Consider the following 27,937-nt stretch of genomic DNA (forward strand, 5'->3'; position numbering starts at 1 on the left):
TATCGCGGGTGCTTTTGCCATTGATTTTATATAAATGTACGTTTAAAAAAAACAATGATCCGTCAGTGCAATCCATTTTTTAAACCAATCAATAGATAATAATGACTACAAGGCATATTATGGCTTTACTTACACTTAATTACTTAACCTAGTATTTACATAGTGATATAAATTAGTTTCATATTTGGTGGAATGTATTTTGTACACTCTGTGTCAGGATTTTTTCTATGTTCCTCATTATGGAACAATTTACCAACGACCAGCATATCAGGCTACCCCATAAAATCCATATTTATACAATAGATTTTCGATTTTATTTTTAAAGATGTAAGGTTGAAAATCTACTGCTGTTAGTGGGTAGCTTGATGTGCGTCGTCTGCACTCAAATCTTCAAATATCCTTTACAAGGATTGTTTTTAAGATTTGTAAGAGTAGCGACCTTATCTTTTGCAATCTCAAGTTGGACACATTTCAACCTGCACGCAACTTTTTCTTTAACTTCCATTATTTATTAAATTGTTGTTTCTTGTCATGAAAATCTCCCTTTGCCTTTTTCTAATCAGCTCATCACTGAACCAACCAGATTGTGTGAACCTTTTTTACACGTAGTAACTTTATGTTAGAAAAATACGACGTTCAGACCTATAAAACAGTGCTGTCATGGTCTATCAAGGTCTTCTTTATATTCTTAGTATTGTCCATGGAATAATGCTGTCTCCAGTGTAGTGTTCAGTTGGAGTGGTTCCTGGCTGGGTGTGGTGTGTGTGCGTGTGGGTGTGTGGGTGGGTGTGGTGCGTGCAGCGCGGGGTTGGCCACCGCGATGATGCTGTCGCCGCGAGCTGCCACCACTTGCGGGCGAGACTCGTCTGCATCCTGGAATGGGAACAATACTGGGATTGTAGTTATAAACGTATTTGTATTCTGTAAAATCAGAAGTCAGAAAATTGCTGTTTCAACATTTAAAATGAAATTTAACGCGTCATTTAGCTAGATAATAATATATGTAATAAGTTAGTTACGGTTTAAGACAAAATAATTAAGACGGGCTTTCTAAATAGAGACTGAAAAAGGTTATATTTTATTGTGACAATGTAACAATATACCTAATGACCAAATTCAAACAAAAACAAATTGAAAGAAAGTTTAGAATGCATTACAGCCTGAAATATTTTATGTGTGTACCTCAATATCAATTATTTCGGATTACATAATGCATTACAGCCTGAAATATCCTGTGCATTATATCAATACGTATGTATAAACAAAATGATGGCACTCACCGGTGGTGGAGTGCTGGTACTGGAGTATGAGCACCTGGAGTCAGCGTCATCGCTCTCTGCCTTCACGCCCCACCAACTGGAAACAAAGAGATTTTGAACTTTAAAGTCAAAGTCAAAGCATTTATTTCAATTAATAAATTAGGCACTTTTGAAACGTCAAATTGAATTGTCCGTCAGTCTATAGACACACTAACATCATCAGTTTAGCTACAAACAATACTTTTGTATACTGTCTGGTGGTTAAGAGCTAAGAAAAATTATCATCATCAAAATGATCCACAGCCACGAGACACCCACTGCTGAATATAGGATTCTCTCTCTCATCTCTTATTGGAACTTTGAAATCTTTCTTTTAAGAATGTTCCAATTGGAATGATGATCCTATTTAATTTGTATAAATGCATAGTTTTTCTAATTAGAATACAAATTATTATTAGAAACAGTACCTATTGGAATTACTTCTGGCTGCATCAGGACTCGCTCGGATACCGTTTCCTTCCTCGCCTTCCTAGATATATAGAAATATTTATAATTTATATATTAATTGACAATTTATTTATTATTGTGTTTTGTGGAGTTTGTTAATCTTAAATATTTTTTACTGAATAAGTATTCTTTCTCTTTTCGTCCTTTCTGTCCATGTTAGTATTTTTAGTATATAAAAGAAATAAATAAAGCAAAATAAAGATAAAATGTTAAATTTCTACTCACCAAAGCAGTGTTTGCCATTACCATTCTAAAACAAAATGTACTACAGTGCATACCATGTTATTAGATTTTGATCAAGCTTTTGATTAACTCATGCTTACCTTTTACTACGAAAATGCAACTAAAATATAAAATTTGCAAATAAGAATATAGAATATTATGAACCAAATTAAATTAAACCTGCTATTGTATACCGAAAATAATGCGATTAACAATAGCAATTCATTTACACAGAGGGCGTACCTCAGGGGTGCATATTAGGTCCTTTACCATTTCAATTAGTTATTTAGTCGTTAGTTCAGAAAACAATAATTCTTTGAATTATCGAATTCTTATTTGATGCAAAGATTGGTTAGCCCATAATTCCAATTAGTAATTAGTGACTTTTCCCTTGCAGTGTTATCGCATATGACATGAACCATGGAACCTATTCAAAACCAAAGTGTATATATCTCTGTGAACTTATTTGTATCATTTAAGTAGTCCTTTTGCTTGAAATAATAAAGCACAGGTACAAAGATCTTTTGCATACTGTGGATTATAGTTAGGGATTGTATTGTAATTTTATGGCACAGTTGCTTAAGTCTTTGACTGCCAATAGAAAACTGTTGAAGGCAAATCCTCCACTAACGTCGGTCACCGGTGACCACCACGGCGTTCAATGTATTAAAGTAAGAAAATAAACGATCAGTTATTTAGTTCTGATTTAGAAATTCGGCTCTGTCTAAACCTAAATAGATTCCATGGTCCACGTGTCTCACGTGCTGTGTCTATGTCCACTAGTGTTAGTCTTTAATCGGTGAGGTCTACAGTTTGGGGCGCGACCTGTCGCGGTCGCTTCGGAGGCGTCTCGTCCTCATCACGCTCCCGGTCCTCGCCTGTTGATGCTGTGGGTGGGAGGCTGGAAATAAAAGTATAGAGATTAATAACTTCATCTATTTAAATGATTTTGAAATTATGTCTTCTGTAAATCTAGTCAAAAGAGATGTAACTAAATGCTTGTTTCTACCTTAAGTGTGTAGGGGAAAATTACTTGTAAGTTGTAACTAATGAAAATTGTACCTACGTGTCTTTTAATGTATGTAGTATGCATGCTTTTGCATATACAGTAACCTATAAATAGATTAATTTATTTATTTAATTAAGAATATATTTATAAGTTAATAATAAATTACCCACCTACGTACTAAACTGTAAAGCTACGTTGCATTTTTCAATAAACTTAATACTTTATGTAAATAATGCCATTAGTATTAATCAATTAACATTAATTAAGGGAATTGCATCAGAATCTATTAAGAGTGATGATGAGTCTACGGCATCTATGGAATAAAACAAATCTTTTAATAAAAAGGGAAAAACGACGCACGGGTTCTTCTTTAAAGACTTCTTACTACACGTCCAAGAAGACTAGAATGTTTGACAATATTTCGAGTAAAGCATGTCAACACCTTTAACATGTAATGGAGGCAAGGGATGGATTCAATCCAATCAGGCTAAAAGTGGTTATTGAACGCACCCTTAACCCAGTAATACAAATTAAAAAACTGACTCACCCGTGTTTAGAATAGTGTAGGCCAGCCCTCCTGACTAACTGCCTCGCTAGAGGGAAGAGCTCGTCCCGCCTCGTTAGCAGCGCGGGCACACAACGACAGATCTGGGCCGCCGCCTCGTTCACCATCACCTGGAATTTCGTGAGAAATAGGTTATTTTTATTTATTTATCATTTTTACAATAAATATAGGGTTATGCATATTTAATAGCAACCAAAAACCACTAAAGATTAAACTTGTGCTATCACGAAACTATCGCTATTGTATCATTATTTTCCAAAATTGAATTACATCTATTGCTGTTTTTGCATCGCATTCATCTGTGTGTATACTAACCTCATGCAGCGTCAATGGCTTCTCAGGCTTCCTCTTACAGTCAAACCTTCCATAGATCGCCGCATACTTCCTGATCTCCTCCATCCGCCTCGGATCTGACTCCGGCATCATCATCACCAGTTCCAAATCCTTGCACATCTTCTTTTTCGTGTTCTGCGGCTTTGGTTCCAGTTGGGGCAAATGTTTGCTCAACTTTTCAGCCGCTGCGGCCAACTTCTGCACGTGAACGTCCAAGAGTACTGGCGTCAGCTGAACTGGTGATGTGACAGAACTTGGGCTGGATCCAGCCGAGGCGGGTGGACAGGCACTTTGTGGGGAGAACGATCTGGAGGCGGTTGACGTAACAGGTGCTGCTGGTGCAGGGGACGGCGGTAAGACTATCTTTGTGAACGTATTCGCTTGGTGGACAGGACTAGCGTTAGGCGCGGAGGCAGTGGACCCACAACTGTTCTCAGGAGCACCAGGCGATGGACTGTACATTGGTCTACTACTTTCTGGAGAGGCAACCGTCCTCGGTAAGACATTTGGGATTGACGGAGGCATATTTAGGAGTCTTTGGTTACATTGGATAAAGGGATTCTCAGTTGGACAGAGGTTAGGAACGATGGGTATTTGGAAAAGGGCGGGGTTGTTGACCCATTCCTGAAGGGCTTTTTGTAATCGTCTGACGTGGAGAGGCTTGGAAGCCATGCCCACTAAAGCCATTATTTCAAGAAATTCTTCCTCTCCAGCATCACACAGTTGCTGTACATCATCCCCACCTGAAACCGTTAATGAAACAACGCATTACTAAAAAAAAGTTGAAAAAGATCTCATTCAAGAAAGTACAAGAATAAATTACTTATTTCTCAAAGATCAAAAAAGACGACCGCGATAATCAGTTCTTTACATTCACATGCCGACAAAAACTGGACTATTGTTACAAACAGATAGATTAGTCCCATAAACATTAATATGCAAGACTTTCTTGCGCTGCAAGTTCATTTCGCTATGATTGTTCCACACAAAAACGTGAGATACCGTAAAAAAATACGAACTCACACACCCAGTTTTAATTTAGGCAAATATGCAAATACCTACGTGACCATTTTGCAAAGGGGCGCCGAAAAAAAAAAACAAAAGGATAAGGCTGACTGGCCAAACCCTTCCTTAGCTCGAGTAATCGGCGGTATTAAAAAGTAAAAGATTAAAAAAGTAATTTGCATGTCGACGCTGAGCGCGCGTTTTTTACCGATATGGAGATTCTGTAGTGTCTTTTATTTTTCGGATTTTTTTCTTTATTTCGTTATGAGAAAGTGTTTTTTCTTGTGTTCCTATGATGTTGTGTTTTGTGTTTAGTGAGAAGGGCCGTGTTATTATCATTTTATGTGTTTTTTGTTTTATTTCATACACATTATAAAAATAGCAATGGACAGATTATTTGATACGAGAACAATATTATTCATTACAGTTATTTTAATTAATATTATCTTATTGAAATCATTATGCGCTTCATATTATACACATAGTACCTATATTATGATTGTAAGATTTGTTATTTTTATCATAATTAATTTTGCCAATCGTCGAAATCAAATTAGGTATTTACATCGATAAAAATTTAGTTTGTACCTAGACGTTGATTATTACATTATGTACAGAAATACAATCAAGTGTCTAAGGTAAATTAATAATCTATTGATTTATAAAAGAACAAATTGTACCGTCGTTATCATGAAATTAAAATTGCAAAATAGGGTTGCTTCAATTTTCATCTTTCTTCTCGCTAAAAATGTAGCTGTGTAGGTACTCACCCATCTCCAACAGGGTATCGTAGTAAGCCAGTAGGCTGGCTCGTTGCATCACCCTGTACAGTTGTAGTTCTGCCTCGTTAGCCGGAGCTGACGTCACGACCACTGAAATTAAAAATAATATTTAGATATTTTAAATCTTTAACTGCTTTTAGCGAAAACAGTTGGTAGCGAAAACTTCAGCTTACGTCGCGTCGGTCATGACTCTTATGATTCTTATGAGACCTACGTACAAAATATTGACCCTACCAGCAATTGCTAAAGTATAGTTTAATATTATACTATGTGGTAGCCATCTTGTTTTGACTATTAATTCATTTTAAACTAATAGTTAGACCGTTGCATCAGCGTAATGGATTCCGTATACCTAATAGGAAATAGCAATACTAGTATACTCAAATACCTACTCAATACATATTTTTAGTATTTAATAAATACACATATTTTGATCTGTTTTATTCAAAACTGTTCACAAAGTTGTAATATCAACAGGCATGTTAAACATCAATAAAAAAATAAGTGTAATCATCGAACTACACCAAAATTATCGCCAATTTCGTCTCCAAAATCGAAATCAAGGAAACAAAATTAAAACGAAACGTTCTAGAATATAAAACTCAATCATTTGCGTGCCCCAAACAATTTGAGCCGGCAGAAATCGCGTGAGGAGAGCTCTATATAAAAAATAACCCTTTATAATGCAACCCCTGCTATTACCGAAAAGAATGAACGATCGACCGTTACGAGTAAAAATAAATGAATAAGTTTCACATAAAACCTTTTGTTAGCAGACGGCTGCGGGGTAACCAATGCGAAGTTTGAGCGGGAAAAATATCGATCCGGGTTGCTATGAAAAAAATGTTGACACCCCTACTAGTGCACTATTGGTTTTTGTGCAGTAAAAAAAGCTGTGGGGTGGTTTGTTAGACTCCACCCCGGGACTCAGGTAGAAAATGTTTGTTACAAAAAATTATATAGAAAAAAAATTGTTCTGTATACTTTATAATAATATGTATTCGACCCTAGTTTGTGTATATACGTTTGTCTATTTATACATACGGTCTATTTATTGAAAACGTTTCGAGTATTCTTATCAAAGTTATATTACCAAGTACATAATTGTAATTCTTGTAGTTACACAAATTCACTGAAAATTGAGAATACCTTGGTTTTTAAAATTGTAAGTTTTACCTGTGCCGATACCTGGTTTACCAGTAGGTATTTTTATCCGAATTATCATTTAATTGATTGTTTAGTTAAAATAAAACATTTGTAATTCAAGCTAATAATCTAGAGTGTTTGGTATCATTAATTAGACCCAGTTCTATACACTTCTTTAACAATAAAACATTATTATAAAATTATAACAAGAACATTACAATAAACATAATCAAAACATTTTTTTCTAAAACAAAAAAAAAGGTTGCATCAAAAGTATGAGAACTCATTTCTTCTGCTTACAAACTTAACCCTATCTCAGCCGACGCGACTTTTTTAGCGCAAAAAAAAAGTCTTTCTCACTCATGCGATGTCCAAAAAACACATTTACATAATCTTTTTGAGTGAAAAAATCGCCAGAGTCGTATGCAAATTCCGTTTTTGAATTAGCGAAGGGGTAGCTGCGACCACAGAGCGCGCTTTTGTCTTTTTTTTCTCTTTAAAAAGTGGTCACGTAGGTATTTGCATACCGTACGTATTTATTACAAGTTAATTTTATGCATCTCTCACGACGTCTTGAGTTTTTTGCTGATTACTAAAAAAGTTTTTTCTTGTCTCCTGTTTGTTAGCGCACCTTTGTTTAATTAGCGTAGCTCTACGCATTCGTGAGAAGATATGGAAAGTGTTTTTTTTTTTTTGAAGATTACGCATTATTATCCTTTTTATTTTTTTGGCCGTCTAGAAAATTTCTTCACTATTCTGCATCTGCTATTACTATTAATTACCATGAAATATTTAGCTTATTTGCCTACAATGTAACCGAAGCAGATGCATAATTACCAATGACATTTACATTTCTGTCTATTATTTAGGATGAAAAACCTTATAAGCACAGTTATTTTGAATTAATTAGAGCAATAGTTCTTAATTGAATCATTCTGGTTGTGGTATGAGGAAATTTCGCTTTAAAAAAAACAACTCAAGGCAGTCGACGCGGTTGAAGAATTTGCATACTAAAATGGTAGGAGTCCGGCCATTTTTATCAAATCGCTGGTCATTAAGAGTATGCAAATAGAGGCTGGTTGAGGAAAAGGTGGGTTGGAATGGGCACGGCGTGGCCAAGCTGGTACTCAGGCCTGAGTTATGGGGGTGGGCTTTTTTGCTTTAAATTCTAGTCGAGTGTAGCACAAATGATTGGTTAATTAAATATCACATTCAGTGTGTCTTAATACTATGTGAGTATTATTAATAATGGTATAGTTATTGTTTAGTTATGTATTGTTGTGCTTTTTTTGCTAACTAGTACAGCGATCTAATGTTAGTATGAATACAGTATTTAGGTTCATAAAATGGAAGATTTTAAAAGTTACTGATATTAGTGTTTATTTACATCTTTATCCCTTTTTCATTGATAACAAAGGCAAAGAAAGTTATTACACTATACCTATATTTCGGAATACGCACTATAGTTCGGAGTTCACAGAAAAACAGGTGTCATCGTGCACTTTTTTAGTCAGTGCCTTTATAGGGAGAAATGTCAAATATAATTATTTTATATTTCATTTCTCCACAGAAAAAATAAAAGTCAAGTCTTATCAAAACTACTAACTAGTAAAATGTCAAGATCTATTTTCGAATACAAGAACGTTGGCAGTAGCTGATTCACATTGAAAATAAAAAACATAATATTTAAAAATAAACAAAATGAGAATCAAATTAATATCAAATAGCATCATACAATTATCATAAAACATCTACAAACCGGTAATCTAGCTAATTCCGTCAAAAGCAAACCGAATAATTAGCATAACAAATAACTTCCTACCTAATTACCTACTCAGTTACCGCAAGAAACACGTGCAAGTAGCACCGTGCGAAAATATTGACTAATTTCTCAATAACGTAATTAGTGTGTGACACATAAAGGGTTAAACGGAACGTATTAAAAAAATATGGCTCCTTGTATCTCTTGCTCTGTGGTGTGCGCGCGCATAATTTGACAGCGTCATTATTTTTGGCGGGATTGTCATTTGTCTTGGTTATAATAAATAAATAGATGTTATTAATCTGGGAATTTAGGAGAAAGTCTGAGTTTTCTGTTTATTTGTATTTTTTATAGTAACTATCGTGAAATATACTAAATTAACTAAAAACACATAAATCGTGACGTCGCCGCGTCTACGCACGCTGTTCATGATGAAGAGTCCTTGTGACTAGAAACTGGTAGAGCATTTTCTCCATTAATGTAAACGTGAGTAAACCTTGATTATTTATTTAGTTATTTGTAATTTTATGTGATTTACATTAATGACTGGACGGAATGGTCCATATACTTGGAGATTTCATCATGTCCGTTCCAATTGCAGATCATATCATACAGACATCTTTAACCAGTAAGAAAGATCATAAAACAAAAAGTAAATCCCTCAAAAATAATCCAAGAATAATAGAACATCTTACAAAACCGTCTCCACATCACCATGCCTAAGATTAAAGGATAAACAAAAACATCCCATTGTCAACAATTTGAATAAGCCACACAAAGGGTTGCCCTACGAAAAAAAGGCGCTAATGACAGTGCGCAAGACAAAATGGCGGGGTGTGCTTGCGCATGCCATTAGATCCTTTTTAGCACTTGCATAGTGATTGATATGCGTAATAGTGTCGCCAATCCATGAATATTTATGTCATTCTCTACAGGTTAGGCTCATGATGAATTTTTTAAACTTTTTTTTTCGGACTTTTCTGTCAATAGACTTCCGTGCGAATTCTGTGTTTGTGCATCTCGTTAAGAAATGAGCGTTTTTTTTTGGTTGCAGTAAAAAAAGTGTTCATAACGTGAGAATCATTGCGGTACAGTTTTAGTTAGTATAGTTTAGTTAGTATGCCGTTATGTGCACTTCTGTTTCGGGGATAAAAGGCGTGATGTGACGTTGATAGTTTAGATGTAGCATGCACTGACTGCCATACTCAGATACATTTAATGATTATTTAAACTATTCCTTACTAACGATTTTGTTCCGAAAACAATTGCTAAGGACTGGGTTAAGTAAGCACTAAATGACTTTGAGTACGACAGCGATTAGTTGTTTACATAATTAAGCTGTCGAGGAAAAAAATAATGATTTATAATAATTACGAATAATTGGTTTAAGTTTAACCTGCTCTAACATGGAAGTACATACTGTATGCCGTCAGGATTTAATCGTTTCACTTGATCTAATTAACCGAAGTCAACTAGTTAGCTACATGTAGGTAATAGCACATCAGTGAGGTTACGCCTTGCGTTTCAATCTACAAGTATGTATTAAAAACTAACTTCAATTAGTAATCGGGTTAAAAATGAGCCTATGTTGTTTTATACTAAAATGTATTGCTATGAATCAAACAAAAAACAAAAAAATTAAATTACTATTCAGATTCTGTTCAGTACTATTTTACGTGAAAGAGTAATAAACATATTATACATACATTACAAGCTTTCGCAAGTAAGTCGACACATTAAAGTCATGTTTTTGTGTATGAGCAACCAAATAGAAACTGATGAGCTAGTTCCTATATTACTGATACATTTGTTTCTTGCGATATTTGAACTGATTACTAGGAAATAGATATAGATTTACCTATAGAATACATTGCGCTTGTGATTCACGTTCATGTGTTTAATTTCTATCTTCATACTACGTTTTAAATGTAGACTCAACAACAATGCAATTAAATATTGCTCGCAGACTTTAGTTCAATAGAAGCCCTTTTGAAGATCTGTGGTATTAGTAAAACTACCCCTAAACACCTACCTAATAGCACCAACCCCAAAAATTAACATTAAAACCAATAAAAGTATTGTTTTCTCAAATAAAACTAATGACAGTTAATAAAAAAATGTCGATTATAAAACTCCAAGTCCCATATGACTTCCGCTAAGTTAAAGAAAAAACCGACAAAAGACAGTGACTGGTCGATTTACATACGAGATTAGAGCGAAAAAACTTTCCTCGTACGTTTTGAAACAGTGATCACTGCTGGCTCTAGACCCGAGAGGGTTGGTATAAGAAATGACTTTAACTTCGTTTGTTTGAAGTAATTGTACCTAATTAAAATATAAATTGGCTAATGTATGTAAAATTGTATTTTTTTTATAATCCTTATTTTTCGACGATTTTACTGCGATTCCCTATGCATTACCGAATTAGCTGGATTTTAACTAGTATTACCTACTCGTACTATGTGGTTATATTATGAACGGTTATAAAACTATAATGTGATAATTGAAAAAATAATCGTAACGATTGCAAATAACCGTTTTGAAATAAATCAAAATGTTACATGTTTCGTAGCTTATTCTTGATCTAACATTCATTTTTTACTCATTTCACTCACTTTTTGTAATAACTACGGAACCCTCGATATAAGTGTATGTCTCATCCAACTCATCAGTTTTTAAAAATCTTTTTCCACCGATCGAAAGTGAGATTTTTCGGGCAGGTGCCGCTGACCCGAGCGCTTTTTCTAGTAATTAATCAGTGTTGCATCTGTTGGGTAATTACGACCCACCGGCCGCATTTGAAGGGTTAATCAAATATAATAAAGAAATTAGTTTGACCGGCATGTGTTTCTGTTGCCGGTATGCTGTCTAAATTAGACGTTGTGTAATTAGTTCGATAAAATTGTATCAGATTATAAGGTATTTTTTTTTTAATTGAAATATTTTATTTCTTTTTGCAGTAGTATCGTCTTCAACTTTACTACTTTTTCTTCTCCTAAAACAAATGTGCCTAAAAGTTAAGGATAATAATAACATTTTCATTCAATTTGATATCATAAAGGAGCGAAGAATGGTAAAAATACACAATAAATTAATTGGTTTGTCTAAACAAATTAATAACACATTCAATGTTCCAACTAAAACCTTTTCGCCTATAAATCCAATCCTATCTGTAAACAATAAATAAAATTGTAATTTATTTGATGTTAACAAGTGTATCAGGAGTTTATCTCGGGAATAATTCAGAGTATCGCCACGTATCGCGGTGCCTCGGTGACCGACCGAGATTAACAATATATCGCCAACCCTTGGCTTTTTTATGATGATCCGGCCGCTTTTTGTTGAGCTAGGGTTCGCACACACATATAGATTGATAATAAACTTATACGTTTCTGAATCGCACGAAGAAAGTAGAAATATAATTAAAAACTATGTTTTCTTTTAAGAAGCTGAGTAAAACAATTTATTTTATATTTCTTTTTAACGTTTCTAGAATCTAGAGGCTTATTTTAAATGATTCTAATTATTTTCATAGATGATAAAATTATAAAACTTTATCCATATAATATTTGTAAGATATTTGCTGAAGATGCTTTATTTATCACTGCATTACATTGCTACGAAACCACTACGAATTTCGTAGCAGCGTAGTACATCCTTAAAAGTATCATTAGCAATGTTTATGCTCAAAAATGTTTAGAGAACGTGTTTAAAATGGAATCATCATATTATTACTCCTATTATATTTTTATTAAATTGATTCTAAAAATATAAAGTCTATCGTGCCTCTACACACATCCGTGTGTGTGAGACCAAGTTGTTATTAATTGTTCCTAAATAAAAAAGACTAGAAAATTCTAACAAAATATCTTAGATTAAACAGGCAACCCTAACAAACCCGCGCTCTCATCTTGTGTAACCCGTAATAAAAACAGGTTCGTATCGACCCCCGGGTAAAGTGACCCACTGCTCCACTCAACTACTCGTACGCATGCAAGGATCTCTGTAACTAGGGTACTTCTGTAAAAGTAAATTGTTCGCAGTTCGCAGCTATGTATTGTCAAACCGTATTGTTTTGTTGGTCGATATGGCTATTTTTGATAATCTTTTGGACCTTTGTTCTGGACCTTGTACTGACGAGACCTTAGTTCGGCAGTGGATGTTTTTTAACTGAAGATAATTAACTTTTTCTCTCAGTAAATATGGAATGCAATCTCGCTTAATTACTTCAGTTAGCCTAGGTTACCCGGAGCTGCGGACTACCTAGCTGGTTTACCGGAAAGCAGGAGTAGGAACGAGGTAGTTTTTAGTCAGTAAGAATCTGACAGTCCCTCTCACCTCGCCCAAGGCAAGAGAAGTCATTAAATGTCGCCCCCCTTAAAAAGGCATAGGTCATTTTTGGAGCAGTTAAATGAATTTTAGTTGCCATAACTAGCGCACTAGGTGAGTATCCGACTATGTACAATGTTCCCTGTCTCATCTAACTCAGTGTCCGCACGGTACAAATCTTTGTGTGACCTAGAGTGAATTGTTGTGAAACTTAATAATGATAATATAGCGAAAAATCCCCTTTCGGGTAATAACTGAGTGATAAAGTTTTGTTTTGTTAGGTATTGTTAAAGTGACGAATACAATAAATATCTTTACCATTAAACTAATGACATTTGATCTTGAACCTTAAATGTCAAATTACGATAAATCTATTTACAAACAATATTTTTGTTTTGGTGCAAAGTAGGTTTGATTTATTAATATAATGATAATGATTTCTTTTAACCAAACTATTGTTCTAGATTTTTCGAATAAACTAAAACACATAATTTATTCGCCTCTAACATATCAAAAATCAATTCACCTTTCTACACAAATGTCTCGAAATATTAAAAGGGAAATAATTTTTACCGCAACAAAAAACATTTCACCCCGAAGCGCCACTTACGGGTTTTACACATGTTGTATTATTTCCATTATCCCAACCATCTAATTGATACCGTGGCCCCAGGGCTCATACTTAGCACCTCCACCATGGGTCGTTTTTCTACATTTTTATGGTAAAAAACTGCCTCAGAATAATTAACGCACTTTTTGACCACCATCGGCAGTGGTAGGGTTGAATTTGTGTTAGGAAGTAGGGCTGTCAATGCTAATATAAAATCCATATCGAAAATAGTATTTTACACTTAATAAATTCAGAGTGACAGGAATTCTTTATGGCAGCAAACACGACAGCCAAATGTTACTTTTTACTAGAAAAGAGCGCCACATAGCATAAAGATACTATTTAACAAACTTTTAGCATAAAATTCTACGCAAATTAGAGTACGACCCAAACACCAGCTTGTTTTTTTTTAAAATTAAACCTTAATATCATTATACTATTTATCTAAACATTAAACCTCAATCAACCTGCTCCACAATTTTACTAGTATTTAATAGCAATCTCCCACAAAAACTTTTTATTAGGTCAAAATAAAACAATAAACATCAAATTGACTTCCGCATCGCTCGCTGTTGAAAAAGTAACAAAAAATTTAAATGTCGGGCAACCCTATGCGTCGCGCGGCTACCCGCCATCTGTCAGTCAGTGACAGGCGCGGGTCAACCCTTCAACGGCGCTTGTGTTTACACTGGGTCTTATTGACACGCTCTACTAATTTATACGTTTTAGTGTTAAATGAAGTACTCGTACATTGCATGTTTCCTAATAACTTGTAATTTTAATTGACATGGTTTATGTCTAGCTGATTAGTGATTAGTGTAAATAGTTAATACTATTACTATTGCATTTTGTTTCTTATAAATAACAAGTAACAGGGCGAACGCGTGATAATAATGTACAAGGAAAGATTTTACTTTTAAAATGTATTTTCAAAGACTTAATATTTTGTGTAAGCTCAGTGAACTTATCTCTTCTTTGTTATCGGGGTGGCTTGTTTAACTAGTCTGACACTCCACCTCGCGCCCAAAACGGGAGATTTTGTCATTGGTTGATTCTCCCTTGGAAACTCAACGTAATATAAGTCCATTAGATTCAATTCGGGACTACTTGTAATTCACATGCACTTTCTATACTTCCGAAGTGGTTTTAAAACCACGAAATATTACTCGATACTCATCTGAGGTGTGCTAAACAACCATTAAAAATAAAAAGTGTTTTTGTTTGTGCTAGCCACTTGATTAGTTTGACATTTAATCTTCCTTCAACAATGTAAGATTCGAGTGAATGTCAGTATCTACGTTCGACTACCACCTGCCCTTCATCATACACTAACGAGGACTATACAATACTCATAACTGTCTGTAAAATGGAGTTATAGTAATTCAACAGTTTTGAATCACTAAATCCATTACCACGTAACCCCTTACATCAAATCTTCTCATCTATCTGATTCATTGGCACCCCAATAGATAGCATTCATCTTGACCATGAGATCATCAACACAATAGAGCTACAATCCTTTGCACCCCATCTCTTTGTATCATTACGTAACCGAACACTCTCGGTCCACCCAATAATGAACTTTTTATCTGTCCATATCCTCTCATTAAATCTCAAATATCTTCCCGGATGTATACGCCGAGGGTCATTTATTCCCACCAACACCACCTTACGTACGTACCAAGAAAAACAAACTAATAATTTTTAATACTAGCAACCCTTCCGTGTTTTTTTAAGACCAAAGAACACCAGTCCATTCAGCCTCTTCCGTGAGAACATCAAACATGACCATAGAGAAAAAGTTAAGTTTAAAAAATGGAATGGGGGCGAGTGGACAGTTGTCGGATAAAAAACTCCTTGCTTAGGAATGAATAATAAATAGGTTTGATGGCGCACTATCTGATTTAAAAATGTAAAGGTGGCTTTGATGTTGCGTTTATTTTAATGATGATGGCCGCATTCATTTTAAGAATCGTGTAAATGGTTAATTATCTGGTTGATGGTTTTATGGATGTATTGTGATCAATAACTTTGTATTTTATTGATCACTGTTCTTGATACTTACATGACGATAAAAACGCTTGCCAAGTTTATGCTATTTAATTTGTTCCAACGCTAAAATTATTTGCAAAACTTTGCTTAACTAAGTTCATGATTAGCAACTTGCTTCTGAAAAAAGACCGATCTTATGAGATAACTCTTATCTACGAACCGATTTATTATTAGGTACTGGACAAAATAAATTCGCAATAACAATAAGTATCTAAAATGTCATGAATCAACTTAATCCTCTTATTATAACGCTCCAATTCCGACGTAGCAAACTAACTAAAGTACAAGACTTTAATACCAAATATTCATTCTCACGTTCATTTCATTAAGTTTTTGTAAGTTTTTTGGTTCATCCTCAGGCACTCCCTCCCTCACCTACAGGTGTCGTTGTAAAAAAAACATTAACCATAGACTGCACGTCAAAATAAGTTGCCGCGTTTTTCTGCGTCAAAAGTTTTTCAATTGAGGTTTTGATTGTTTTGGTTTTAAATTATTTTACGTTGAATAGGGATTGAGGTTGAGTATTATTAGTTCATGAACTGGTCTGAGAACGGAGCCTTGAACTTAAAGGGGAGAACGCTTACTATCATTGTTTCATTTTTTATTATATAATAAGTCGAGGATGTAAAAGCCATTAGGTGAATAATTAGTTACTTTTTTAAATTGTAACTTGGTGTTATCCTGTTTTATACCCATAACTAATGATAGCAATATAAAGCAATAACAATTAGTACCACGTTTTAAAATGTATGAGCGAATGAATATTAACACATTTGATGAAAAAGTGACACATTATAGAATATTGACTATTCATAAACGCATAACTTAAACATGTATGTTTGTAAAAAAAATATAAGTTAGAATGCGAATACAAATTGTCTGTCTGTCTGCCCGCAACTCGATTCCAGTGATAGTAAAAAACGAGAAGCGAACAATAAAATTAAATATAATGACGAACACATCAACACATGTCACTTCCGATGCGCCGGCCATTAAAATCAGTTAACCCTAAACCAAATCCGAAAAACCAATGTCTCAGATCAACAATTAAAAAGAAATAAAACAAATCGAGGCGGGAAACGACCATAGAGACAACTGTTGTCATTTTTTAAATCAACAGGTGGCAAAGGGTTAGTGATATAATGCCTATAGAAGCGAAGTATAGAGAAAGCGTAACAAATAGTATGTCTAAACATGTGTTAGGTACGTTAATTAATTACTCGAGAAATTGAAAGTTACCCCTTTCCCTCAAGCGATGTTTTTTCTAATTATATTGAAATCGAATGGGCAATGAAGGATGTAATTTATTACGCCGTAGGTGTGATGTTTTTTGACTTCGGTCTGGCTTTTTAAAACACAAATGTCTAAAAAATGAATCTCAGTCTATCGGAATATAGGAAAGGAGGAAAAAGTGAATGAGTCAGCTGTTTGACATTCCGTCTAGAGGTCAAATGAGGACCGATTACGACAAAAAGTTTCAGATAGAATCTAAAAACGGAATTGTGTTCGATTCAACGGTTGAATTAAGTTGGAAGTAGGTAATAAGAATATCCATAATGTAATGAGCAGTTCCTTAAACAGATTACCTACATGTTTTTCGTTTGGTCCTTTAGTACGAAGATCTTTACGAGCCTACTTAAATATGTACAAGTTAAAGTTTTTAAAGAAGGACAATAGAAAGAAGAAGACTTCAAATAAATCAATCACAAAAATAAACAAAAAGTAATCCTTTTTTCCTTAAAGCAAACAAAATAATTCACGTCTCATATCCTGTCATTACAATAATAATTACAAACATTAATGCAGTTTCAGAAGTCGACCGTCACCTTATTGCTAAGCCAATAGGGTCGAGAATCGCATAAATGTTATTTTAATATGAGAACTTTATTATAGGTTAGGTACGATCGTGTCATTTGGGTCAAACGACAGTTGGCTATGATTTTTTCTTGTCTATGGTTTGTGAGTGGCCAGTAAATCATTTTTCATATTTGTGGTTACATTTTTATTAATATTATGCGGTCAAATTAATGTCGTATTAGAAATTTTTGATCAGAAGTAATATTGTCTTGATTTGGTAATGTAATCTAGTTTGTGTTTCTGGTTCTGCAACAAAGATTTGAGATAACTATAATAAAGCTCCAAAACCTCTAGAAGAAAGAAGAAAAACCTTAAAATTAATTTTAAGGTTTTTCTTCTTTTTAATAATTCTAATTTTAATTAATTTTAAAAACTCGTTAATTTTAATTAGTGTCTACTGACACTAAACATTTTTTTTTTTAATAATTGAAAGATGTTTGCTATAATAATTTATCTGCCTTAAATGGTCATCCTTAGAGTTAGCCGGCATCCTAAATATACTTAAATAAGATACGAGATAATACTAAAATTCATACAATTGACTGACATTACCTTCAACACCTGTCAGTTTGTTCAGAAATACATAATTGTACCAATACAAACTGTTGAGCAAAGGTCTTTGACCTCTCGTACAAAAGGACCAAAAGTATCATTTGAATATAAACCTTATAGTACTGAGTGAGAAGATGTATTTTCCTTCAAAAGAAGAATGTTTTGTAACCCTGCTTTGTACGGTTTTGTATTTGAATAACAATCGAATTTTATAAAGTTTGTAAGTAGATACTAGTGGCACATCCCGGCTTTACTCCAAGGCTATTTCCTTACTTTCCCGTTGAATTTGCTATTTCTCGTCTCCACCAAGCCTATTCGAAAACTAACATTAACTTATAGATAGTATATTTCGGAAAATTATTTTTGAATAGTAAATCAAATTCATAAATGTGACTGCAATTTTGCTATTGGTATATTGATCTAACAGTTACCAACACGACAATAGACTACGACGATTATTAGCAACTGAACATTAGATGTTATATTCGATTCCAAGTTCCACCATGCCCATTATAGATAATTGCATGAAACCTAGACATGAATTTTAGACAATGTATTATAAGTTTAATAATTAAGACATGTCATACTTAACAATAAAATAAAATATTTAAAAGTGAGTCCTTTTACCCTCAAGTCAAAATCACAATCGAAATTCAATTACGTAACTGCGTAAGTATTTCAATTTAACCCATTCGGATATCCGTAGGTACACGGGTACAATTGTCCAAGCGGGGTAACATCTGCCCCGCATCTGTTGATCATATCGGACTTGTCCGGTGGAAATCAACGCCGGCGAACGAAGGGTAAGCTTTGTTTCAAAAAAAAAAGAATATCAACGGCTTAGACTTTTGATTAAAGATTACTTTCGATTTGAGATTAGGAGTTAAAAAAAAAGTGAATAATTTGTTTATTTAGTTCGATTCATCGATGTAAATTGTAAGCACCTGCATCTTAATAGATACTCCATTTCTTTGTGTTCTAATGTCGTCTTTGACTCTTAAGGAATCAGTTAGTACCAACACAAGCTTAGCAAGTGAGTATGCAATTATAAAATCCCATTATTGACCTTTCAATACTTTAGAAGAATTTCAGTACAAAATTCATACCTAATTAAATTACTGTAGCTATTCGCTATAAATAGCTGTCTAAAAATAGATTTTTGGACGTTTGGTGACATTAAAGGCAGAAATAATGCCTTCAGCAAAATTACAAAAGCCTTTTACCATCCACAAAAAACGTAATAAGCTAAGCTATTAAAGTGTTAAAATATATTAAAAGTATTTTCGAAAAACTCGCGCCACTAAGGGACGACATAAAACATTAATGAATGCCCGATTGATAAGATAACACGTACTTGTGTTAAGTGCTTGTTAACGTAACGTGTTAACATCCTCATTTCATTCATTACTTTTATTAATTATTTCGTATTATTAAGTAGCTTACAATAATGTAAAAAGTAAAAATTTTTGTATTCTACAGTCTACAATCGATAGCAATACAATTTCATGGATTGCTTGATGGTAAACTGTCACCGTCTCGCCCAAGAAGTCTTGGATGATATTGCTCTCACAAAAAACACTTCTAACACGAAATGCATCACTACCCCAGTTAAGACTGTATATTATATAGTGTACGCACACTTTAATAAACATAGTCTTCCAATTGTTTTTAAATTGACAGTTCCATTTTATATATTTTGTACTTACTCTTGATGTATGTAAGTACTATACCGAATTTAATAAAAATGCTCCAGATCAACATGACGCAAGTGTGATTAACACAACCATTGTTTTAAACAACCAATCATTAAACGGCCATAACTTAAACACAATCACATGTAACCAACAAAAAAGCCAATATTCATATGAAACTTCAATAATTTATATCGAAAGTCGTACCAATCTGGTAGAAAAAGCCGTGAATACGTGTAAAATCAGCAGCTGTGATTGGCATAGTATCGCTAACGATCTTAAGCCACACGAGTAACCTACTTTCGTGGTCGCAAAAAAACTAACAATCGTTCGCTTACGTATGGTAAAGTAACAAAAACATTGCGGCCAATAGCAGTCGGTTTAATGTGAACATTATGGATGATTGTAAATGGTTGAGCCTGATAAATGTTGCTATATTATTATCTTGTGTGGACCCGTAGCTGTATTTATACATATAGTTTCTCTAAAGATGGTTACGAATCTCACAGATCACCAAAAAGACCTCGCCCTGCCTTGCCTTGTTTCTGTCGCAAAGTTTGAATCCTCTAGGACTTTCAAAAACATAAGACTTTCCCCAAGTAATTTGCGCAACAATATTTTCTTTAAGTGTGGAGTCATTGTAAGTGTATCCCCGATGCAGCCGTCGAAATAGATAAATATTTAAACAGTATTTAAACAATTTAAAGACCGTTAACAACTTTTCGATATAAATCTTACAAGTTTATTTAATAGTTATTTTAATAAATTAATTAACATTGGATGTTACCTCGTAGTGGAATGTATAAGCCTTTGATATAATCTCAAGCGCAAAAGCGCGCGAAAATAGCGGCAGCATGTCAAAAAACAGATGCTTAACTTTCCGGAGTAAAATAAACATGGCCGGCGCGATTCGGCGCTAGCCACTTATTATAAATAATTAATGATTCCGTCCGCTCTTATGCACGATAAAATGCCATTACGGTTTTCATCGGTGGACTTGCAAAAAATAACGTGAGCCGCCGCCCGAACCCGTCCCAAACAAAAAACACGCTTAAAAGAGTGCGCGAGCATCGCTGAAATTCCCGCCGTTTCTTACCGCCGCCCGGTCATTTGACTCTGACCATTATCTGCGGAATTAACAACGGTAAAAAAATACACGATTCGATAAAAGTATATAGGCGTTGTCGCGGACACTTTTTGTAATATAAATAAAGGGTAGTGCGGGCGCTACACCAGCCACCGCCAGCCTCCGTAATGGCGTCAAACACGATAAATATTGCTACTCATGAAAATTCAGCGACGCATTATCCGAGCGAGTGGCCCTGAAAAACAGTGGACCTCATTCCTTTCGAGATATTTCATCACATCTTAGACTAAAAAATACATCATCGCTGCAGTTGCACGTTTATTTTTATACGACAAAAAACCAGAGTCATTATAATGTTCCGTTTTACGTATGTGGCAAGCGGTGCGTTATAATATCACAAATGACAGATGCGTCATTCCAACTTAAGTCAACGGACAGTAGCGTCGCGCACAAAAAATAATAAAAACTCAAGACAATTATACGATTTGCATATTCACACAGCGGTATTGTTAAATAAGCTGATTCAACGAATGAAAGGAGAGAAAAAGAGGTTTTTTCAAATACGTTTTGCTGTTTTCGAACGCATCTTTGCGTAACCGAGTTCTTTATTCGAATTGTATGAGTGGAAGGTATTGTTTGAGCGGGGGTGTGCCAACAAGGGCAGAAACTGCTCGTACAATAACTGTTCCCTTATCTCAATCATGACCCTTACAAATATTTTTATATTTGCCGAAGCCGTTTTATTAAATCACTATAAAATAACTGCAGTTGAGTTCAAAGAAAGTAGGTAATATTTATTCTATGAAACTAATTAGCTATTAGTTTTTTTGCACTTAACAATTATTTTCTCTACAATACATGTGGAAATTAATAATAATTGCACTTTAAAGTAAGTTAAGTAAGTTTAGCTTTTTGCAGTACAACTCGGACTCATTTATAAAACTATCCTTTAATACCGAAATCGAGTACCAGGTAGAGTTATAATTCATCAAAATAATATACTTTTTCAACTTAAAAGATAATAATTATCGTGACCTTCTCGTTTCGACGGGTAAATGGCGTGATATTTCACACACCGGGGTAAAAAAATAATTAAGAATTTGTAATGTTCCGATGTAGTGGGCCCGTTCGCTATATTACCGTAAACGGAGCCAATAAAAGTAATGACAAGACTTGTTAAGAGAACATGGATGCGGCGTTTATGCAGTCCGTCCATCTGTTACGAAAACTCTGTTGAGAAGCTTATTTAACCATATACAGTGTAAAATCTTACAACAGATAAACCTTCTCTTGATGTGAGGGAGAATCAATCAAATTAAAAATCTTAGAAAATCCTCACAATTTAATTATTACAACAAGAATCACCGCTGATTACAAAGCCTGATTCACAGTTATACCCAAGTCCTAAGTATAGCTAAACGAATAATCGCAAATATCTATCAAGGCTATAAACCATCTACGTACACTATACAAGTTAGGCCTATTTGTTATTACATTTAGGCACAAAACATCCAAGGTGGTCCTTCCGTACGAAAGGACCAAAACTGCATAATTCATACGAAACATATAAATATGTTCAAAGCAACTACATATTATATTTAAAATGGAAAATATGACAGGTTATCCGGGACATTTTTCATCAGAAACAAGTTAAAATAAAAGGTTTTTATTTCAAGAAAGGAAGCGTAGGTAGCGGGGCGCATACATTTGTATTTAAAAATAAGTATTATGAGTGATATCATGCAAGCTAGTTTCGTAAAAATTGGCTCGCATCTACATAATATGCAGATTGTGTTGTGCTTGGTTAAAGGCGGGACTCTTACTGCAAGGATGGGAACTAAGGAACAATGTATAAAAAAAACTGTATTTTTCTTTGAAACAGTCTTCATTTTTGTATAAAAATTGTGCGATTTATTAATCTGATGCAATATACCCGTGTTACACTAGTTATATAGAATAGGAATATGTAGTAGCTTAGTACTTCAATTTTATATGTTACACAGATAATATCCTCTGAGTTATATCTATGTATATAAATAAATAAATATATTTTGGAGACTAGGACAAATTCTAAAATAGACTTCGAATTCAAAAACTTTAGAGTAAAATAATTAAACAATTAACTAAGCCTACGCATTCAACCCTAATAAAAACTATTTTTAACATTCATAATCGACTAATCTGTTAGCAATTAGTTAGTTAATTTACAGTCGGTATTTGCAAAAAAAAAACTAGACTCTTTCTACGAGATATTAACTATCTAAGATATTAATATTTAGTTTATAAGAAGCTTAGCTAACAGTTCAGTAGTGAGAACTTCCCCTTAAGCCTTACACATTAGTTAGCAAGGCAGAGTGGCTCCGGCCCGTCTGCCCGCGGAAAAAACTCCGCTAAAAATAAAAGTATTGCACCGCGCCTTAATAGGGGCCCGCGGACATCAACGGATATGATACCCTTAGATACTATGTAAGTAGACATTATTTTTTAGGAATCGGAAAGTATAGGTACTCTTTTCAAAAGACTATAAGGATTGTTAGATCTAAAATACTGTTTATAAGAAAAAAAAATACTCTTATATCACTAAAAAATATCGTAATTATGTACATAGATACTTAAGTAATTGCATACAAATATATAATAATATAATAGTGTACTGCAATAGTCTGGCCCCTTATTACCTATCACACAGGAGTTATGAACGAATTTATAAAAACTTATTTTATTTTATTATATTTCATTGTTTTAGTTTTAAATTCTAGTAAGTTGTAGGTACATATTAATTTATTATACTTATGTTATTTCATATACTTACCTAAATATATGTAATAAGTATTAAGTTTAATTTATGTATCAAACTTTAAATTCAATAAAACTTAAGAAAATGTTAAAAACAGCCAATGTTACAGTAAACATCAATAACCTAAAACTTAGCTACATCGCTACGGAACCACAACAATGGTGTAAGTTCTCGCATTTTTTCCAAGGCGACCATTTTGTTTCATTTCGCTTAGTTTTTCAGGCGCACGGTAGACATAGTTATACTTTATTACCAACGGATTAAATTCACTCAAGATTTGTTTTTATTCAAGTTGCATTTTTATGGAAACCATTTTTGCATAATGTCCTTTTTTAGCGCATCGTAAGTAAGTAAGTAAACTGCGCGGAGCTGAAAATGTATTTCTGTACTCTTGATACTTTGCGGAGAAAATGTTTTATTATTATACCAAGAAGAACTCATTCTTAGATACAAAATCTAGATGATATTTATCTAGTACTTATGTATAATAGGGTAGATGTCTAATTTTTATTTAAATGTCCGTCTTGTAGAATATTTTCAAACATTAGACACGTATATTTATTTCCTTACGGAAACAGATACTTTCGAAGATATACCTATCGATTTGAAATATCGGTTATTTCTAGGTACATTTTATACGTAGAAATGACGTATTTGCTGCCTATTAAACTTAGATTCGTTTTATCTAAGTATTGTTATCTTGTAGGTACAAAATAAAATACGTGTTCAGTTGCCTAACTGACAGACTAAATAGATTTTTAATCTTCATACCCCGTCATTATCCATAACATTACGTGAAACATAACATAACATTACGTGAAACCTAGTATAACAAAAAAAGTTTACATCCCAACAAAGGAATAAGCAAAAGTGTAATAAGTAGAGGGAAACAATGCACTTAAAGAATAATCTTGATCACTTTTCTCCTACGCTCCAATATTACTAATAACATACCAACAAGGACCAACAAACAAACAAAACAAATACCAAACAAGTCACACTCAAGAGCCTCTCAACACAACATAACAATAAATGTATTTTTTTCAATATCATTTGCAATGAGCATGTGACAAAAAGGTTTGATACTGAAAGACGCACGCGATGGGAATCGTACCCGCTGCTAGTAATTTGCGTTTTTCTGAGCCAAGCCTGGCGTCGGTTTGTCTTGGGATAAAGGTTTTTGTCTCTGCCTCGCTTCTTGATGGGTATAGCGCGGTTATATAGTCTTGGTACTTGGTCGATTTATAGAGCTGTCAGATTTGACAGTTGACAGATTAGAAATTACTTTGAATTGTGTGTTTGTATAATCAATATAATCTTTTCGCTAGGTAATATAACATAGTTCTATAATAGCTATCGTGAGACATAACTACTAAATTAACCAAAAACACAGTTTATGTTTAGTTTTTTCTCTATTAATTTAGGTGAGTAAACCGTAATTTTTAGTTAATAAGATAGTTCATTTAAAATGCTCTACTGATAAGTAGAGCTTTCAGACTTAAATCATGATTTTAGAGAATTCTGTTGATAGTTACTTAACTATTTTCAGATACCAGAACCAGACTCAAAACCTCTACAGTTAATATTTTTATATGCGGAAATAATCTCTAACTTTTCGAGTTATAATTAAGTTAATAAACAGCCATGCTGGATTCAATAAAGTGAGAATTATAAGTGTCACCATTTTTAGAGCAAAATATTTTTATAGCTATGAAATGAAATGGAACAACTTGAAGTATTCAAGAATATTTTCTTAATTAAGAACTGTGTTATGAAAGCTTGATAATTATGAGGCCAATGATCATTCTTTAATTACTAAAAGTCAACAGTTATTAAGGACTTAATATGAGCTTATTTTATAATTACCTTGTGGGACTAGTTTGTTATTTTAGTACGTGTTCGTGGATTATGTCTATTACTGTAATTATAATTCTGTAGATAGTAATAAAAGAGAAATTTTATTACTTTAAGATTACTTATTGAAGATAGTATTTTTTTAAAGGTTCTTTGTAATATCAAGTCATATTTTATCCTTTCTTAACTGCTAGTGTTCCATGAACTATAAATTAAAAAATATGTGTACCTATGATCCTACATAAAATAACATGAAATCAAAACTCCACCCATGCTAAGTGTAAACCTACTTATTTATTTTTTTAAACTTTACCCCACCACATTAGGATTTTCTTGTGTGTGGTTTTTTTATTTAAGTTTACATAGACACGAGACCCCCAGACCCTATTCCTAGAAACAAAAATTTGTGGATCACACAAAGACTTGCTCCGTGCGCAAATCGAACCCTCTACACGTTGTGAAGTAGTTGGTTGCCCAGCCACCGCCCAAAGCAAATTAATTCCACTATTATATCAAAAAACAATTACAACACACAACAAATCTTCTGTCAAAATCACAAGTATCAAAACTAGTCGAACAACAATACATCTACAGTGGTTCGACAAAAACGCCTAGTTGCATGGATGTAGGAAAAAGCGTGGAAATTGTGGAAAAACTCCGCTCACACTGGGAAACTAAAGAAAAACTAGCCACTTCTGCGAGCGATTGTACTTTACTCACTTACTTACTTATGTTTCGTAGATACTTTGTTAAGAACTTGTGACTTGTTTTAATTAGGCCTGACATGATTGTATTGTATCGGCACGCCTTTTTATATCTGAAGGGGTTGGTAGAAGTGCACGTTACGGCATGTAATGCTATTGTACAATGTACACACACTTTTCACCATTCGTGTTTTAAGTCCCATGTAATAGGGGGTGATACTATTGCCATATACTGTACAATTCCAGACTCCGTGCTACTGATATTTAAAAAAAAACGAAATAAGCCTACTTTGGTTATACTCTGGTCATACTTTGCCCGACACGGAAATCAAACCGAAACTCTTTCCCGGCAGTCGCACTTGCAACCACTCGACTAACGAGGCAGTCATCATTGTTATAAACATTATCTTTTCACATGTTTTCGTCAGGATGTTATTTTTTCTTCAATTTAGGTAATTGCATCTTCATTATTGACAAGAACTTTATTATGGGATTAATTTTCCCTATAAAATTATGGTATTATTTGTAACCTATCGTTTGACAGGGATCAGACATAAGCGCTCGAACGCGTGTTTAAATTGTGATCCTGCCAAATGAAGAGATTATGGCAAATTCTCTTATGTACAGCAGGCACATAGTCTAAAGATATGTCACCAATCCTTGGACACTAAGCTGACTGTTGATTGTGGATAGGTAAGCAACTACTGATACTGAAACATTTTATTATTTTTTATTATAAGGTCAAATATATTAACGAATTACTATGATTATTAAACTTATCTACCCGCCCTAAGCTTATTTAGCTATAATTACGTATAATTTAAAAATATAATGCTTGTTTTTCTGTACCCTATTTATTTATAATCTTTACTTGATACCTGAAATTATAACCACTATAGGTACATTACATTGGAGGTGCCTATATACGTTTTAAAAATTATTAATTAAATTTTACTTAGACTCATGCATTTTCCGTACATTTTATAACTTCAATTTTATTAGTGTATTATTTAACTAGTTAATTTAAAAGTTAATTATCATTTTCAGTATGCTTTTGTCGAGATATCAAGTTAATATTTTATCCTTAATAATATAAATAGCTTTTTATTTATTATTTCACTTCGTTGAATATCGTATGGAATTTTCTATTCACTTGTATTAAATAAAAATACTTAATAACGTTTACGCATAACGCACAGTATTTAGTATATCAAGACGCAATGTGTTTGACAACACGTCACTAACATTACATTCGTAAACATTCGAAGTTTAAGTTAACGCAAACATTTTTATTCTTTGAAATTAAGAGTAATTTCAGCACTACCACATAAATTCCGGCCACGTCATGCAAGCTCGTAAATACAATGAAAGGTGCCGCCGACGTTTAAAATTTAGCAAAAAATTATAAAACATTAAGAAATTAATTGCACTGCGTGACTTACTGGTCCCATTCACATTTCGTCCGATGATCTTATTGGAGCCATTGTTGGGCTGAGGAGCGGCGGGGGTGTGCGGCGCGGGAGGAACTACCCGTCCCGTTTCCTCGCCGGGGCTTTCCATATCACACCTCTCGCTCGCACACATCAACCCGACACCCGCCAATTCGAAAACTTCACAAAAATATTGGCAACTTTTTACGAAAAAATTTTTTTACATTTTTTTTTTAAGATAAAAAGGCTAGGTATCACAGTTCGAAATGAAATAAAGTTTATATTTGGAACAATGTCGTGACGAACTCCGATTTTGGCGGTGAATTAGTGTTGTAAGGGTAGCCGTGACGTGTCGTGATGACGCGCGCGCCTCGACTGGCGGCC

General features: G+C 33.9%; 1 protein-coding gene across 2 annotated transcripts; it reads right to left on the reverse strand.

Moving 5' to 3' along the window:
* Positions 1-636: 636 nt before the first annotated feature.
* LOC118278234 (NGFI-A-binding protein homolog) lies at positions 637-27,915 on the reverse strand. 2 transcript variants are annotated; one of them, XM_035597363.2, is made up of 8 exons: positions 27,566-27,915; positions 5,671-5,772; positions 3,878-4,638; positions 3,545-3,672; positions 2,814-2,889; positions 1,727-1,788; positions 1,281-1,356; positions 637-873 (listed from the first exon to the last, which is right to left on the reverse strand). In XM_035597363.2, the coding sequence occupies exons 1-8, from the start codon at positions 27,705-27,707 to the stop codon at positions 730-732; spliced, it is 1,491 nt and encodes a 496-aa protein (XP_035453256.2). In that variant the 5' UTR covers positions 27,708-27,915; the 3' UTR covers positions 637-729. The 2 variants fall into 2 exon arrangements, 1 of the variants encoding a protein (XP_035453256.2); XR_004783838.2 differs by having other exon boundaries at positions 718-873; positions 1,727-1,784.
* Positions 27,916-27,937: the final 22 nt, after the last annotated feature.

The sequence above is a fragment of the Spodoptera frugiperda genome, chromosome 18, assembly GCF_023101765.2.
Source record: "Spodoptera frugiperda isolate SF20-4 chromosome 18, AGI-APGP_CSIRO_Sfru_2.0, whole genome shotgun sequence".
Classification (NCBI taxonomy): Eukaryota; Metazoa; Arthropoda; class Insecta; order Lepidoptera; family Noctuidae; genus Spodoptera; species Spodoptera frugiperda.